The sequence below is a fragment of the Balaenoptera acutorostrata genome, chromosome 10 (assembly GCF_949987535.1).
Source record: "Balaenoptera acutorostrata chromosome 10, mBalAcu1.1, whole genome shotgun sequence".
NCBI classification, from domain to species: domain Eukaryota; kingdom Metazoa; phylum Chordata; class Mammalia; order Artiodactyla; family Balaenopteridae; genus Balaenoptera; species Balaenoptera acutorostrata.
In genome coordinates this window covers 88022034-88038924 of record NC_080073.1, presented here as the reverse complement: position 1 = coordinate 88038924, position 16891 = coordinate 88022034, and the positions used below count along the sequence as shown (strand labels likewise).

The following is a 16891-nucleotide window of genomic DNA, read 5'->3' as shown; positions in this document are numbered from 1 at the left end:
CTGTTGAATGTTTATGGAAAGAAATAATGGCCTAAGTTTATAATTTGCAATTATAAAGATAACCCAACTAAAGAACTAAAAATGAAACATAAACTTTGGAAAGGAGAGATGAAATAACATGAAATGTAGAGAAAGTCAATTAATCCCTCATCTTTCATTACAGGAAATCAATCATTACTGTGTCAGTTAATAAATCAAGATATTATAAATAAATACATTATTTAGGGTCATGCAAGAAGTCACTAGAAGAATTTCAAACAGGAAACATTAAAAGAGGTTGCCCTGAGAAAGGCTGGGGGAGGCCAGGGGTAAGGTCAGACTGTATTTATTCACATAATGAAGACAAGACAGATGCAGTTCCTGCCCCTGTGGTCTTTATATAGACTGTAAGCAAATTACTGTTCTATTAAGCTACAGAAAGGAGTATCAAGGGATCTTGCTTAAACAAAGGGATTTTTCCTAGATTAAGGTTCTGGGAAGGACTCTCTGAAGTAATGATGTTAATCTGTGTCTTGAAATATGAGTAGAAGTTAACCAGAGTGATCCTGGCCTAAGGAGAAATTTGTTCTTCTGGTGTTGGGGGGCGGGGGCAGTGGACTATGAGAAGAGAGATGAGCTTTCAAGGCAGAGGCAACAGCACCTACAAACTCACAGAGCCAAGAGTGAGCATGGCACGGTGAAGGAACTGTACTTAGTACCCTCTAGATGAAGTGACCACATGCCCTGGGAAGGGCGTCTGGGATGCCAAGGCGTCTGGGATGAGCGTCTGGGATGCCAAGGACACCCAGCAGCACGACCCCAACCTCCAACATGAACAACACCCCCTAGAGTTGTGCAACAGGCTGCATGAACGATCAGGGTGAGCAATAGTGCAGGGTAAGGTTTTCTACAGAAGACATAGATTAGGCCAGAGGAGACAAGAGAAACTTGAGGATAGCAGAGGACCGCTGAGAGCAGCCACTGTGGGGACAGCAGCTGGGAGTCAATCAGAAGTGAATACAGAGCTGATGGAGGAGAGGAGATGCCCGGTGCCCCAGTGCTTGAGTGCTCTGGCTTCCTCTCCAGGTCCCTGCCTCCAGCACATCCCCAACCTCAGAGGCTAGTCCAGAGGACTCACTCCCTTGTCACTTCCTTTGCCTTCTGAGAAATGAAAAACGCCAGCAAGAAACTCTGAGCTTCTCACTCCCATATCTTGCCCCTGGATAAATTTACTATCTGCTCTAGGGGGTAAAAACAGAAGAAAGAATCTATAATCTTTGTTTTGCTAGACAGCCTCTTCCAGAGTACTGCATGATGCCATGGAACTCAGAAATGAAACAACACCCAGAAAATAATCAAAACAGCTTATGCTTATCGAGAGCTTTCTCTGTTGCATGCGATGTGACAAAATTCTTATGCATTTTTGCATTTTATTTAATCTATTCTTGAAAGAATCCTAAGGCTGACTACTACTAATTCCTCCATTTTACAGATGAGAAAGTCCAGGCTGAGAAAGATGAAGCATTGATAATTCACCCAAGAACATGCAGCCAGAAAGTGATCAAACCAGCATTTACTCTCAGGTAGCGCCTCAATGATCTCCCTCCCTATGAACAGATTCTTCTGGAAAGGATGAGAAAGTAGGTGCATCTCGTCTCTGTTCAAAATGTCCCAGATTAAACATGTCCTTTATCACAGAGCTCTGCACTTCTATGGAGCATTAAAAAATGGGCAGGAAATATTACATATGTATGTTACCACTACATGGGAATTCAGTCTAAACCAGTGCAAGGCAAGACTCCCTCTGAACTCAAGTGTAAAGTTTATAAAAAAATCAGGCCAGATTGCTATTTCAGTTTTCCCAGAAATTTGATAAAGGGCAAATCTGCTAATCTGTGAGCTCCTTGAGGTCAACACCTTGTCTTACTTGTATTTCTCCCCAACACCTAGCACAGTATCTGGTTCCCAGTAGAAACTCAATAAATGTTTGCTGAAGCTATGTGTTTTAGTTCAAAAAAACTGCAAAAATTGTTCTCTCCAACCCAACCTCCTGGTAACCTCTACCACTCCAGATGGCATTGGTAAGAATCATGTTTCCCCTGCAGCACCCAAGTGCCTCGCATTGTTTGATCTGTCCTAAAATGCATTTGCTGGAACTCCCAGAAGGTATCAGTGCCTCAAAACTCACAGGAGGCTTGTGCATTTTTAACTATGTGAGCACAGCCCAACCCCTAATTGAGGGAGGCAACAGAGCCTACAGGTTCTGAAGGTTCTGGACACAGGCTCTGGAGTCAGACCTTGTCAAATCTTGGCCCTGTCACTTTGTAGACTACAGAACTTTGGCCAATCACTACAAATCTCTGTGCCTCAGTTTCCTCCACTATCAAGAATGATAACAGCATGCATCCACAAGGGCTGTTGTTGAGGATTAAATGAGTTAATGCAGCTAAAGCAATTCAGAGCAGTGACTTTCATAGAGCTGGCACTTAATAAAAGCTAGTTGTTATTCACAGGGTGTGGCTCATTTAAAAGGCACCACTTAAGGCTACAACAGAAGGCAGGTGTCTCCTGCACACATTTGCAGACACCCCTACAATCACCCCTACTGTCGGTCTGAAGTGATTTGGAACACGCCAGACAGGGCACTGACCTTTTCAACATCAAGTTTAATTAAGGTTGGTGAGGAGCTAACATGAAATGTTTCATGTCTTTCCATGTAGTTCAGTGAGAAAGATTTATTAACTCATTAAAATGTCTTGTTAGTTATTTTCAGCTGCTCAAAATGACTGCTCTTTCCAGCCAGCGACTTCTCCCAGGAAAGACCAAGAATAGATTCCGACCATGTTGACTTCCTAGGCTAGCATTTGCGTCACTAGACCATGTTTCTCCAACATGAGTATCAAAAGCTTAAATAAGTGTGGTGCTTGATTAAAACTCACCTGCCTCTGGTAACATGCAGAAGGCTGTGGATGTGTCATGGTGAGGCCATGTCAGGCTAGAACCTTCTCCTGCTTCTCCTTGCTATGGAGTGTTGCACTGGCCAGAGGAACCTGGTTCCAGGGAGCGGGGTCTCTGTGATGTGCTGACCTTGCTTCCTGAAGACCAACTATCTGAGCCCATCAAACTCAAGCTAATTCACCCCACTCTCCATTTAGCCCATCAGACTGTGTCCATTTCTACAATAAAACCACCCCAGCTGCTGCCCCAGCTGCCTCACCCTACCTCTTCTGTCAAGTTGCAGATGTCTCCTGTTTTTTTTTTTTTTGAAGAGAGCAGAAATTCTCTTCAATACACAACTCCCGAAATTTCTTTCTCACCTCCATCCCACAAAATGTGCTTAACTCAAGTGGACAATAATAAATCCCCACTTACATTGTTCGTGGATATATGCTTCCTCTCTGCTCTTTCTAGCGTTTTCTGGTTAGATTAGAGCAGTAAAACATAGTGGTTAATAATGTGAGCTAAGAAGGGAGGAATCCAGACACTTCTTTTTACTAGTTGTGTGACTTTGAGCAAATTATTTAATTCATGTCTCACACACTTTGTCAACAGCATGAAAGTCATAATAGTACCTTCCTCATATGGCTGTTGTATTAAATTTTTTAAAAACCAAATAAGGTGCTCAGAAGAGTGTTTATCAACAGTTATGTATCAAATTAATACTATCATTTTTGTTGTTGCAGTTTTGTTGCTGTTGTTATTATTGTTACAAGCTGCTAGTGGGCAGGGGTCGGATCACCCAGTCATAATGCCAAGCAGAGATAGATATTTAATAAACTTCTTTTGATAATGGCTATTGATGAGGATAAGAATGAGGGGAGAAAACACCAAATAAGGTCTGGGTTTTTAATAAAGTAGGCAAAAATGATTTCCCTAGCAACCAAATTTCTGAATGCGTTTCCACCATCTTCTCAAGCTTCCTATTTATTACGACAATTTCCTGCTTTCAAATATTGAACACTAAACAGGAAATTAGTTTGAGGACGATGGTCTCCAGCCAAGGAAAGTAAAGCAATTTCCGTGGCAAAAGTAACCAGACACTCTTCCTAGGACATTTTCTTCAGAAAATGGATATAATGAACATGGACCTTGAAATAATCTCAGTGGACTTAAAAGTTTCACTCCTAGAAATGAAGGGCAAAGTTCCACTTCATCTGAATAGCCCAAATTGTCATCACAATTACGGTTAATTTTCTAACTGGAGATTGCCTTTCATAAACGCAAAGAAGGATCTGATGCTGCAAGTTGGAAAGTGGGTGGCCCCCTGGCGACACCCTCACCGTGTCAGGGTCACTTACATGTACAGGAGCAGAGGGGCCAGGATGCAGAGCCTGGAGGCACGGTGCTAAAAGTGCAGGTGTTACCAACGTAGGGTCCTTGGACACTTTAATCAGCAGAAATTGGTAAGAAGCCAGACAAATTCAGGGAAGGCTTTATTGGGACTCATGCTGCAGGATGTGGGAGTGGAAACAAGTAACAGGTGCGCTTGCTCACTCCCCAAGGAGGGCGAGCTGGTCCCTCAAATGGGGTGAGAGTGGGGGCAGATAGGTGGGTCGGGCTGCAGGGGTGGCATAGGCAGTCTGCCCACCCCCTTGGTGGTGCTGTGTGCAGGGATCGTGCACAGGACCCTGTTTTTCGCTCCCGACACCTCAGAAGTGGCAGTTGGTTTTTGGCCTTTTTGTATCTTATTGTTCATAATTTGCCCCAACGGTGCATGTGCATGTCTGCATTATTTTTGTCCCTTATAGTTACTTTGTATTCCACTGCTCAATAAACATTTCATTTAAATATTAACCTTGTGATTAATCCTTACACCATTAACACAAAACTCCTTGAGCAACATCATAATTTATATCTATATCTGTATGTGCATATAGTAAACACATTGAAAAGGGTAAATAAAAATAAACATTTCATTAATGATGAAGATGATAATTTTTTCACACTAACATGATGTCCAAACCAGTATCTGGTTACCTACTAGTATTTCATAGGAAGTCTACCACTTTGGTCATTTCACATTCACATAACAGAAACTTTCCAATATGCATCCAGATTATCTGTGGCTTTTCACTTGGGCTGCGTGGGTTGGGATTAACAGTAATTAAGGCTCTAAGGTAAATACAAAGATGAAATCCCTGAATTTTACATGTAAACAGCTTGTGTGATCAATGTAAAACTTACCAAAACTAATGCCAAGATGATAAAACGTCAAGCAGTATGGGTTTGATCCACCCCACTCTCATCCATACGCATACTCACACACCAGCATCACCGTCAACACCATCTCCCCCTTAAGATTAATGAGCAACTTCAGTAACAGACAAAAGTTGTGAACCTAGCCAGTCCAAGCTAATATAGGTACAGCAAGACCGAAAGTATGAGCTTTGGAGAGTATTTTTGTGAATAATGGAAAAACACCAATAAAGAATCAATTCTGGCTCAAAGGTAGATAGTAAAGAGGCAGTAAGAAGCCAGGGAAAGTTGGCAGGAGTCTCTAAAGAAGATGCCAAAAACCAAGTCAGAAAGCTAATAATCCTAATATCTAACAGCTGAGGAATGCTTACTCTGTGCTGACTACTGTACATGCGTTCTCTCTTTATGGCCTCCCGGGTCAACAAGGTAGCTACTATTATTTTCTCTTTTGCATAAATAAGCAAACTGAGGCTCAGAGAGGTTGAAAAAGTTGCCTAAGTCACACAGTAAGTGTTGAAAGACAAAACTCAAACCAGGTCTGCCTGGTGCTGAAGCCTGGGTATTTAAGCACGAGGGACAGTGGAAGTGACCCAAGAGGAAGGGAGTAGAGGAGGCAGCAGGAGGGGGACAAGCCCTGGTCATCCAGCACCTCCACGGATGAGGGATTATGGCTCAGGACAGCATGTAAAAAGCCAAGCTCATACTTGTCTGCTCATGGCATCTATGTCTCATACAAAGTAAAGAAGCCAGAGACAGTCCTACACCAAGTCTTGGGGTCCCAGTTCTTCCCCACTGAGGACCTGACATTGCCACAGGGGACTTGCCTAGGCTGAGAATTCAGCCCTCTTTGAGTTCTTCGACCTAGGTTTGGCCTTCAGCTCTATCTGCCTTTGAATGTAAGAAAAAGTAATTCTTTTAAATGCTGCCAATGAGGCCCTCTGAATTTCACACTCAGCTTTAAATTCTTGATTAATAGACCCGAACTTGTCATTTTCTTTCTTCAATGTTTAAAGGATACTTAGCGAGAGCAACCTAATTCCATAGCCCTCCTTAGGGTAACTATTTCCCCACATACCTCTCAAATCCCAGAGACACTGCATTTATTGCATCCCCTTCCATTTATATACTGTCCCTATTTACCACAAGTGACATAATATGCCAGAGACCATCAAAACTCCACCTACCCCAGTGATGGGGTATTGCTATCTGGCTGATGAGTTATCCACCTCCAGAATGCCATCCTAAAAATCTATTTCCAAAGCCTATGCTATTATAGTACCCGTGTCTTGGGTTATGTCCCCTAGATACAGGACCTGAGATGGGGATTTTTATATGATTTATTGAGGGAGGGTTCTTAGAATAAGAGGAATGGGGAAAACAGGAGAGGGCAGAGGGAAAGGAGAGCAAGGATGTATCTCAGCTAAAAAGTAGGCTGATCCCACAGGGAGTCCTGGAGCACAAATTGCACCACGGAGTTAGCCCTACCTTGAAAAAGAAGGTGGACGTTTTTTCCTTCCATGTCAGTCAGTCATTGACTGTAAGCTACCAGCGTGAGAATGTACCCTCCTGGGAAATGCAGCTTCTGTTTGGCTGAGGGGAATTCTCTGAAGGAAGACAGCACTCACAGCATTTGGTGGAAGGGTGCCCTGGCCAAGTAAAATGGGATCTGGATGGGGCACCAACAGCATCACCCATTTACCCAAGAGTCAATGAAGAAACAGAGAAAATTACAAGCCAAATGACGAAAAGAAACAATACGTCTCAAAACTTGTGGTTATAGCTAATGTGATACATACTGGTAAATTTATAGCCTCAAACACACGTGTTAGAAATGAATAAAGCCAAAACATATTAGCAAGGCATTCAACTTAAGGAGTTACAGAAAACACACAGAAAGTAGAAGGAAAGAAATATTAGTGATAATAAGAGAGAGCAATAATGAAATAGAAAAATTATGCAGAGGATCAAAGAAATTGAGTATTTTTAAAACATTAATAGAAACAAATATCTGGCAATATTGAACAAAAAAGAAAAACACATATAAGCCATGTTAGAAATGAAAAAAGAGAGACTATGACTAGATTTAGCAAGAGTTTTTTAAAGTTTTGAAAGAATACTATAAATAATTTTGGCAAATAAATTTGAAAACCTAAAAGAAATGAACAATTTTCTGGATAAATAAAAGTTGCCAATTTGATTCGATAAACAGAAAACCTGAGCAGACATATAACCTTAAAAGAAATCGAATCTTTTAAAAAACTACTTCAAACATACAAACACAACACCAGGCTGAGGCAATTTTAAAAGATTCTTCCTTCTAGGGAAAGGCACTCATTAGCAGAAGATAAAAACTTAATGTTATCTTGAGTATAAAATAAACAGAATTTGTAAAAAAAAAAAAAAAAAGAAAAAGAAAAAAAAACACTTCTAAACTAATATCTTCTCCTGTATATTCACTGACCAAAAAAAAAAAAAAATCCGGGCTTCCCTGGTGGCGCAGTGGTTGAGAGTCTGCCTGCCAATGCAGGAGACACGGGTTCGAGCCCTGGTCTGGGAATATCCCACGTGCCGCGGAGCAACTAGGCCCGTGAGCCACAATTACTGAGCCTGCGCGTCTGGAGCCTGTGCTCCGCAGCGGGAGAGGCCGCGATAGTGAGTGGCCCCCGCTCGCCGCAACTAGAGAAAGCCCTCACACAGAAACGAAGACCCAACACAGCCAAAAACAAATTAATTAATTAATTAATTTAAAAAAAAATCCCATTACATAATTTAGGACTCGGCAAAGAGAAGGAATTTGTATTAGTCGGCCCAGCCGCCATAACAAAATACCACAGACTGAGTGGCTTAAACAACAGGCAATTATTTTTCTCACAGTTCTTGGGCTAGAAGTCCATAATCAAGGTGCTGGCAGATTTCGTTTCTGGTGAGGCCTCTCTTCTTGGCTTACAGATGCCTACCTTCTTGCTGTGTCCTCCCAGAGCCTTTCCTTTGCGCCTGTCCAGAGAGAGAGCGAGCTCCTCCGGTGTCTCTTCCTCTTCTTATAAGGACATCCTTATAAGCATATTCTTATAGAATAGAACCCCACGCTCATGACGACATTTAACCTGAATTGCCTCCATAAAGGCCCTGTCTCCAAATACACACTGTGGGTTGGGAGCTTCAACCTACAAATTTGGAGGAATGTGATTCAGTCCATAATAAAATTGTCCTCCAATCTTGGGCCAAGAATTTCCCTAAAACACATGAGAATTTGGTATAGTTCCCACCACAAATTAATGGGGGGAAACGGCGTGTTCAATAAATGGTGCTAGTGTAATGGCGGATGGGGCGGGCTGGCGCGCAGCCTCTAGCGCTCGACCGTCAGCCGGAAACCTGGCTACCGCGAGACTGTTGCGCGAGACCGGGAGCAAGGCGGGTCGAGGTCCCGCTCCGCCAGTGGTGAGCGGGGTAGGGATCCTCCCGGTGAGAGGAGGAGCGTGGCCTTTTCCCCGGAGCTCTCCAGGCCCTCTGTCCTCGGGCTGGCAGGTGAGCTGGGGGACCCAGGGACAGACTGGGAGCTGTGTTCCTGCAGAGCTCCAGAGCCCTCGCCACGGCCACCCTCTGGCCAGGGCCCAGGCCTTGAGGCGGCGGCGAACCTCTCCCGCATCCCCGCCTCCGCGACCTGTTGGCGGCCGCGGTCTCCACGGGTCGAAGTTCGCTGGACCCGGCGGCCTGAGGAACAAATACAGTGAAACCAAGGGGAGTATCTCATTGAATTTTAAACTCTGTGGGTAGTTTTTGCAATTTAAAATCATTTTTGTTATTACTAAACCCATAATAAACGAAAAGAGAACTGCGGGACATCGCTGCATCATTGTCTGTTTAATGGAAGATTGAGTTTGTGAGGGCATTTGAGAGACGTGTACGATGATTTAATAGATTAAGGTCACATTCCGGGGAGAAAAAACACTTAGAAACCTGCAGAAAAGCTGTATGTTTAGTCTCATAAGAGTTTGATAACCAATGCATGCTAGCCATTTTACAGCACCTTGTAGAAATTACAGTCCTTGTTGGTTACGGGAAGTTTCTAATGTCAGTTAGCCACGTGGTCTAAAGAGATTTGACTTTGGCAATCTAGATGCCTCCTCAGTTGCCCAGGTTTGCTTATGGAATAACAAAGATAACAGGGGTCAGCTGCACAAGAGATGCATTAATGAGTTCTCAGTGACGGTACCTGAATCACACATATTCTGTTATTACATATTAAGAAGGCAAAATGCTTTTCCTTAACTGTTTTTGCTTCTCAAACATGAAAGGAAAACACAAAACTATTTTAATTCAATAGAATGAAGGCAGTGAATATCTCACAAACTGAAGCAGAATTTTAACCAATCTCTTTGTAAAACTGTGAATTTATTCCTATAGCTATATCTACACTAAGTGTGCATAATTTGTTTTTACCTTTATCATAACAAAAATTCTGAACCTGTGTGTCTCTAATACCATTTCATAAAAGAAAAAACAGTGAGTTTTTTTAAAATATCCCTCAAATTTTTATCAACTAAACAACATGTATATGAAGCTGTAAAAAAAAATTTCTTTACATAATGAAGTTTAATATCTATGCCGAATAGAAACAGAAATATCTTTTAATGTGCTGAATTTCCACATGGTTTAAATCAAAAGTATCTATTATGCTTGTGAAAAAATGTCATAAAAACAATTAATACATGAAATATTAGCAACACAGCATCATAAACAAACTATCCAAACACGTTTTAATTATATAAAACACAGATCTATTTGCTAAAAAAATTACAGCAAACTTACAGAGTGAGCACTGATACAGAAGTAAAAACCTAAAAGCTCGTAATTTGATCAAAACATAATTGTCCTTACAAAGAAGAGTTCTAAACATAAATCATACAAACATGATGAGCTCAACTTAATCTTTACCTACAACTTCAATAATCACCCATTATCATTGTACATATTAAGGATTTAAGACAAGAAAAACACTGAAGCAAAAAAAACAGAATAGGTTTTCTTCAATCTCCTTCTAAAATTGACTACTGTCATTCCTTCTTCCCATATGCCATTACATTTGTGACAGTAACTCAACCCCTCAATTAGCTATGTGGTTTAAGTGGATTAAGCAACAGAGAACACATCTGGTTCCATTCATAGATTAAAGCTAAGTCGTTGTTGGCTAAAGTCAACGGAGCTCCATTAGTTACCTCCTGATTTTATAAATACTTTATTGTTATCCAGACATTTTTTAATTCCCCATCTCCTACAGTACGCTATGCCTCTTCAAAAATAATATTTTTCTTCCTCATCAACATGTAGGGGCACACATTCATTCTCCATCCAAGTCACCGAGACTTCATGGTAGGAAATATACAAATTTCATGTGGTAAGAACAAAAATCAGACCCATCTAAATACCAGTATAGTTTCTGAAAAGCAAAAATCGTACACTATTTACAAAAATGATATTTAATAATGAAGAACTGTATGTGCTCATCACCTTAGAAAAACAGACTAACCTTAAAAAAAAAATCCTTCCATTCCAGGATATTACACTCATACAAGGAAGCTAAAAAGCTTCTGCACTGAACTTGAACATTAGATAAATTAATAGACTAATAAGTCATACTTTTATTCTGTTTGTGGTGAACTTGGCTACTTGATACTGAAAAGAGTCCTCTCTACATGTTCATGGAAATCACACACACATTCACAAGCAGTAATGACCTTTTGACAGAGCCTGTGTTTGGTTGGTACAAAATATTCTGCACCTAAAGTATATGGTACTTAAGACTGATGACAAAGGACTAAAGAACTGTATTCTGTAGTTACTTCAGAAAAAAAAGATTTTATATATTAATATATATCTCACCCCTCCCTAGAATAAATTTTCTATTAAAATGCTGGTAGCTTTTTTATTTTGAGAAGAATTTTAAACCTCTTAAAGTCTTCGGGAACCAAGTTTTAAAGCACCATTGATATACATCATTTCTTAGCATTTCCTTACCAACAGTTTTTGTCCATTGCTTCTCTCAAAAGAGCCTTATTCCATTAATAACGCTGTGCCTGAGGAAGGCTTTTCAACATTTTAAAGTGTGTGAGCGCATCTGTGTGAGTGTTTGTTATGTGTCTGTGTATATCTACGTAGTCGATTTCTGTTCAGATTGCCAACAGTTCAGATGTGATGCTTTCTGATTAGCAATTAATCTACTTTATAAACTTTTGCCTTGGCTCCTTGTTGAGCAGAAAATGAAAGGATAGAGCTAATTCTTTAGGAGAGTCAGTTAACAAGATAAAGAAGCCTTCCTGTTGTTCTGTGGCCACAATTTTAACTAGGTGAATTAGCTTTATCCTTTGCGTAGAAGGTAAGTTATTTAGTGAAATTTTCAAGGATGTTGGTTTTTGAGCTATAACTGGAAGAGTTAACATGAATAAGCTCACACTAATATGGCTTCATGATCGTGAGCCTACAGAGAGATCTGAGTGACTCTGAGCCACATATATATAGGATGGGTCTGTGCTTACAGACGACAGCAGGAATTAACTCTCATAATAAAACGGGAGGCACGAGAGGGTATCATACTCTTCCTATGAGTCTGGCTTTCTAATATTCCCCCCCAAAATGTCTTATAAACAAAAAGTCATCCTATGTCCATAGAGAAATATAATGAGTAAAAAGTTATCTTATGGCCAGAGTATCTTGTTTTATAATTAGAAATCCATGGATGCTCAAATGCAATTTTAACAGAAGCTAAACCAGGTAATACGTCCTTTGCATGAAAATGACTTCAGTTAAAAATCTTCTTTATTTGTGCTGCAAAGCTCCTAATGTTCCATTTCAACTAACAAACCAGTTGCTGACAAATGTGTTAAAACCCAATTAAATTTAAGAAAAGCATTTCATTAAGATTAAAACTATGAAAATCTATCACAAACAAAGAACAGATGAAAGCATTCTGTGATTGGTTACCACATAAAAGCTCCATGAGTTTTTCTTATTAACACCCTCTATAAAACAATACCTGAAGCCTAACCAAGATCTCTTCTGCTCACTCACATAAATGTTCTCCAAATCTGTCAGTGAGTCTCAATTTGTGGAGCTACTCTGCCACGGAGGCCACCGTTCCCACAAGGAAAATGTCCACATTTGGAAGGTGAATTAACTTTCATCATGTGTGTTAAAGTCATCTCCACAATGACATTTACAATTTTAATCATCTGTCAGTGATTTCTTCCTTGGTTGGACGACATAGTTCTTTTTTTTTTTTTTTTTAGTAACTTATGCTTGCAAACTGTTTTAAAGTTATTAGTGACTGTTCATCCCTCAAGTTAAGTCACAATTATATCCTACAGACAGGTGGTGAAATATGCACATAAAAGATAAGTATTATGTCCTAATTTTTAAATTTTTTGCTACAGGTATTGTAGCCTATCACCTTCTTGAAGTATACTTAAAATACCAAACTTTGTTTTTCATTTAAAGTAACATTGTGCTTCACTAAGATGACTCTTAAAAAGTTCCTAAAAACCTGAATACTAAGTATGATGAAGCAAAGAACAGGGAAAAAAAAAAGAGACAGAATATCTTTATTGAAGAAGGGAGAGAGAGAGAGAGAGAGAGAGCGAAAATCCTCATTAAAGAAAGAAAAAAGAATCACCTTGATAATCAGTTATAATTTCTTATATGTAATCCCATATTTTTATAAACTATTTGAAATCATTAACCCCAGGCCCAGTAATAGTGTGGGAATTTAACATTAAAAGACCAGGTAGTCTATTTCCCTAGCAACAAGGATTATTAAGATTGTTGCTTATAGTCTGCAATGCTTTATATTGTCCCATTTGAAAAAATAAGCCTATTAGTAGAAAGCACAATCTAGAGCTTATATTAGAAATATAGGACCCCATTTATAATCATCCTCCCAGATTAATATACCCTTATATCAGTATCTCTTTCCAATACTGTTACATTATAGTCTCTGCATATACTTCCTATTTGTGGAAAATATTAAAATAGCTTCTAGGAAAAATACATCCGTTTTCTATAGTATTATTAAGTGCTTTATGTAACTACTTTGATTCCAAGTGATTGGTTATGAAACCTGGAGGGGAAAAAAATCTTTTAAACTTATCATTAATAATGAATTCTATGAAAGCACAAGAAGTTAAAATTTCAAATTTATAACTTCTACGTAATTAACAAAAATATTCTTTAATATGAGAAAAACATTTCTATATTTAAGGAAGAACTGCATCATCTCTTAAGAATTCAAAAAACTAATATGATTATTTTTTTTCTCCATATATACCTAACAAGGCAATTTGAGTTAATTTAATTAACCCCTAAAACTGTAATCAGGAACTGGTTTCATTATGACAATTTTTAAACTTTTTTCAACAATTTCTATCCTATAGCTTCTAATTATATAGAAAGGAATCTGCTTGAAAGTCTAAATATAACTGACCATGAAAATAAATATTTGCTGATACCCCTAGGGGAAAAAATATGACAAGGCGGTCCTAATAGAAATAAGGCAAAAAGCAAGAGAAATTGAGGAGTAACAAACTCTTCATATAGCCTACTTTTTTTCTACTATGCTATCTTGTTCTTTTTGTTAAAAAACTGGAGAAAATTCAATCTTTGGAATAGCCAATATTGTGTTTTCTAATATTGAATAATAATGCAAAGGAGAAGAGAGGAGTACTATTGGTAATGGTAGACTGGATCAACGAAAATCCACAGGATACCAGAATTTGCAAAACACCCAGCCAGGCTCAGTGATATAATTGGGTGTTCCTTTATAATTCCTTCCTGAGTATGTGTCATTAAAGCCATAAGGATTAAAACCTGCAGCAGTTAAGGGAGGGGCATGACAATATTTGTCAGGAATACACTGAATGAATACTTCCTCCTTCCAAAATGAATACCTTGCATTTTCCTTTTTGTTCTCTTAAGGTGGATTTTGGCTAAGGAGGAAGAAAGAAAGGAGTGTCAACAAGACACAGAAACATTTCAATCTATTGCCATCTTCAAATTATCTCTGAAACTAAATTGCAATTTGTTTATTCAAGAGTTTATTGCTTTAAAAAAAATAGTACATGCTTTCCTATTATCATTTTTTTTTAATTCTGTGCCTTCTTAGATAAGTGCTTTAGCATAAGCTGCCATCTAATAATCTCACTTACCAAGAACAGGAATGATCTTGTTCTTTTTCATCTTTACAAAGACAAGTGGCCAATTGTCTTCCAGTGCAAATTCCCCTCTATTACTCTTGTTTAATTTTTCTAAATGACTTTTTAAAACACGTCTCACAAAAAATCACTCTGCTTTAGTAGCTATTCAAAGTTATCTAGTCTCTCCCATTAGTTTGGCCTCTAATTTTAAATTTCAGTAGGTAGTATTCAACCATATTGTCACATTATGTTTAGCAATAACTATATGCTTATTATTCGAGTATTATAACCCTTAATTTTTCTAATACTCAATATACTCTCTTTTTAAAAATCATCCATGCTATGACAGATTATCCTTGTTTTGTTCGTTGTTATCATTTTCTTGTGAGCTGGTGATTTTTACTTCTGGCTTTGGCGGTCTTTGAGGGTCCAAGTCAGCCTGGAGGAAAACAGATGAAAACAAAGATATTTAGCTCTTTAGTTACAGAGACAATAAAATTTACAAAGGAAAAATGACTCAATATTGCCTTTAATCTTATTCAACTAAAAATAGTTCCTTGGGTTCCCTATGTTGTTTAGTCTATCATCACCCAGTGGACACGACAATCTCAAACTTGTTCAAAAGCCCTTTCTGGGACCATAATCCACCATGTGCTTAAAGGGCACAGACTCACCTCTTGAGCTTTAGGTGTTATTTATCTCAATTTTTTTTTTAAATTTTATTTATTTATTTATCTTTGGCTGTGTTGGGTCTTCGTTTCTGTGCGAGGGCTTTCTCTAGTTGCGGCAAGCGGGGGCCACTCTTCATCGCGGTGTGCGAGCCTCTCACTATCGCAGCCTCTCTTGTTGCGGAGCACAGGCTCCAGACACGCAGGCTCAGTAGTTGTGGCTCACGGGCCCAGTTGCTCCGCGGTACGTGGGATCTTCCCAGACCAGGGCTCGAACCCGTGTCCCCTGCATTGGCAGGCAGACTCTCAACCACTGCGCCACCAGGGAAGCCCTCAGTTTTTTTCTTTATTTCCTTTTGAGCTTTTCTTTTCAACAACATACCTATACTTTTCATTTTAGCATTTTCAGAGAAAAGGGAAGAGTAAAACGCAGCAGTTCTCCTCTCGTGTCACATTAATAATCCAGCCCCATACCAGATGTCTTTTATTAGTTTTCTAATTCTAGTTTATTAGTTTTATTAGTTTTCTAATTTCAAATTCTTTGTGACTATGGTACCAAGCACCATCAAGTAGATAAGAGCAGGACAGAAAATGAAAACATAAAGGCAGCTTCTGGAACAGCATCGCTGCCCCTTGGATTTCCCATACGTTGATATCTCATTACAGTTTGTCTTTTACCCACTGGACTGAAAACTAAGGGGGTAAGATTAGAGTTAGCTGGTTTTCAAACTCTGCTCCGTGGAATTCTGGAAGTGCCATAGCTTTCAAGTCCTAAGTGCTTGAATAATTCCCTAAGTGTGAGCACAGATGCACACTTATGCACACACACACACACATTTCATGCATGGACACAAGTGAGCAAAAGCAATAAAAATACCTCTTCACATCCACTGCCAGCTCCTTGAGACTTTATTTCCTCTTCCACTGCTTCTTGAAGCTCATTATTAACCTGGTCCAGTTCCTCGCCATTTTCTTCATTGGTGCCTCTGTTCACATAAGCAGGACCTGCCTGCTCCTCCCTGTGATCCAGGATCTCCTCTGCTTGCTCTGGAGCTTCGGTAGCCTCCCTGCCTCCTTCCTCTTCAACTCCACCATTCATTCCTGAAAAGTCTTCCTTCTGTCCCACTTCCTTATCTTCTTTCTCTCTGTCTTCCTCATCTACTATTTCTGCTGGCCTCTGATGGATCAAAAGGAATAATGGATAAAAATAGGAAGTCTAACAGAGATTTTCCATGGCACATTATAATAATGTAATAATTATAATATTACTGTCAAGTAAAACTTCCTTACATTTGCATATATACAGTATATCTTGTGTTAACCTTTACAAATATTCCACTCTTCACAAATATTTTCTCATTTAATTCTCACAATGATCCTGTGAGGTTGGTATTATTCCCGTTTTACAGGTGAGAAAACTAAGGTCCAGGGAGACCAAGTATCTAGCCCAAGATTCCACTGTTTGTAAGTGGAACAGCCAGAATGAGAATGAAGCATGTGACTCCAAAATCAATGTTCTTAATCCCCATGGCAAAGAGAAAACTAAACTGCAGGATCCTTGGCCGATGTCTAGTGGCCCAGAGGAGGAGGTAAAAAAAAATTCTTTGTGGAGAGATTATCATCCCCACCACTAGTGTCTGGTATGTATTTAAATCTCTAAGTATGAAAAAGGGCAATGGCGATGGCCAGGATGTGAACCCTGGTTTTCTAAAAATAAACGTGGACAGCTTTCCACACAATGCCGAAGAGAGTTGACTGTATATCTCTAAATACAAAAAGTGATTGTCGTGCAGATCCAAGGCCAAGAAACTATATATTCTTTCTATAAAAATAATAAACGCTCAAGTATTTTCTAAACTAGGCATT

General features: G+C 39.3%; 1 protein-coding gene across 1 annotated transcript in view; it reads right to left on the bottom strand.

Annotated features, from left to right (window-relative positions):
• Positions 1–9915: 9915 nt before the first annotated feature.
• The window catches only part of DCDC2 (doublecortin domain containing 2), a 163396-nt gene continuing 156420 nt past the window's right edge, over positions 9916–16891 (bottom strand). Inside the window, exons 9-10 of the mRNA XM_007197140.3 lie at positions 15903–16202; positions 9916–14796 (exon numbers count right to left, since the gene is read on the bottom strand). Of these exons, the coding sequence (XP_007197202.2) occupies positions 14698–14796; positions 15903–16202 (399 nt within the window). The 3' untranslated portion in view covers positions 9916–14697. The remainder of the gene's footprint in view (positions 14797–15902; positions 16203–16891) is intronic.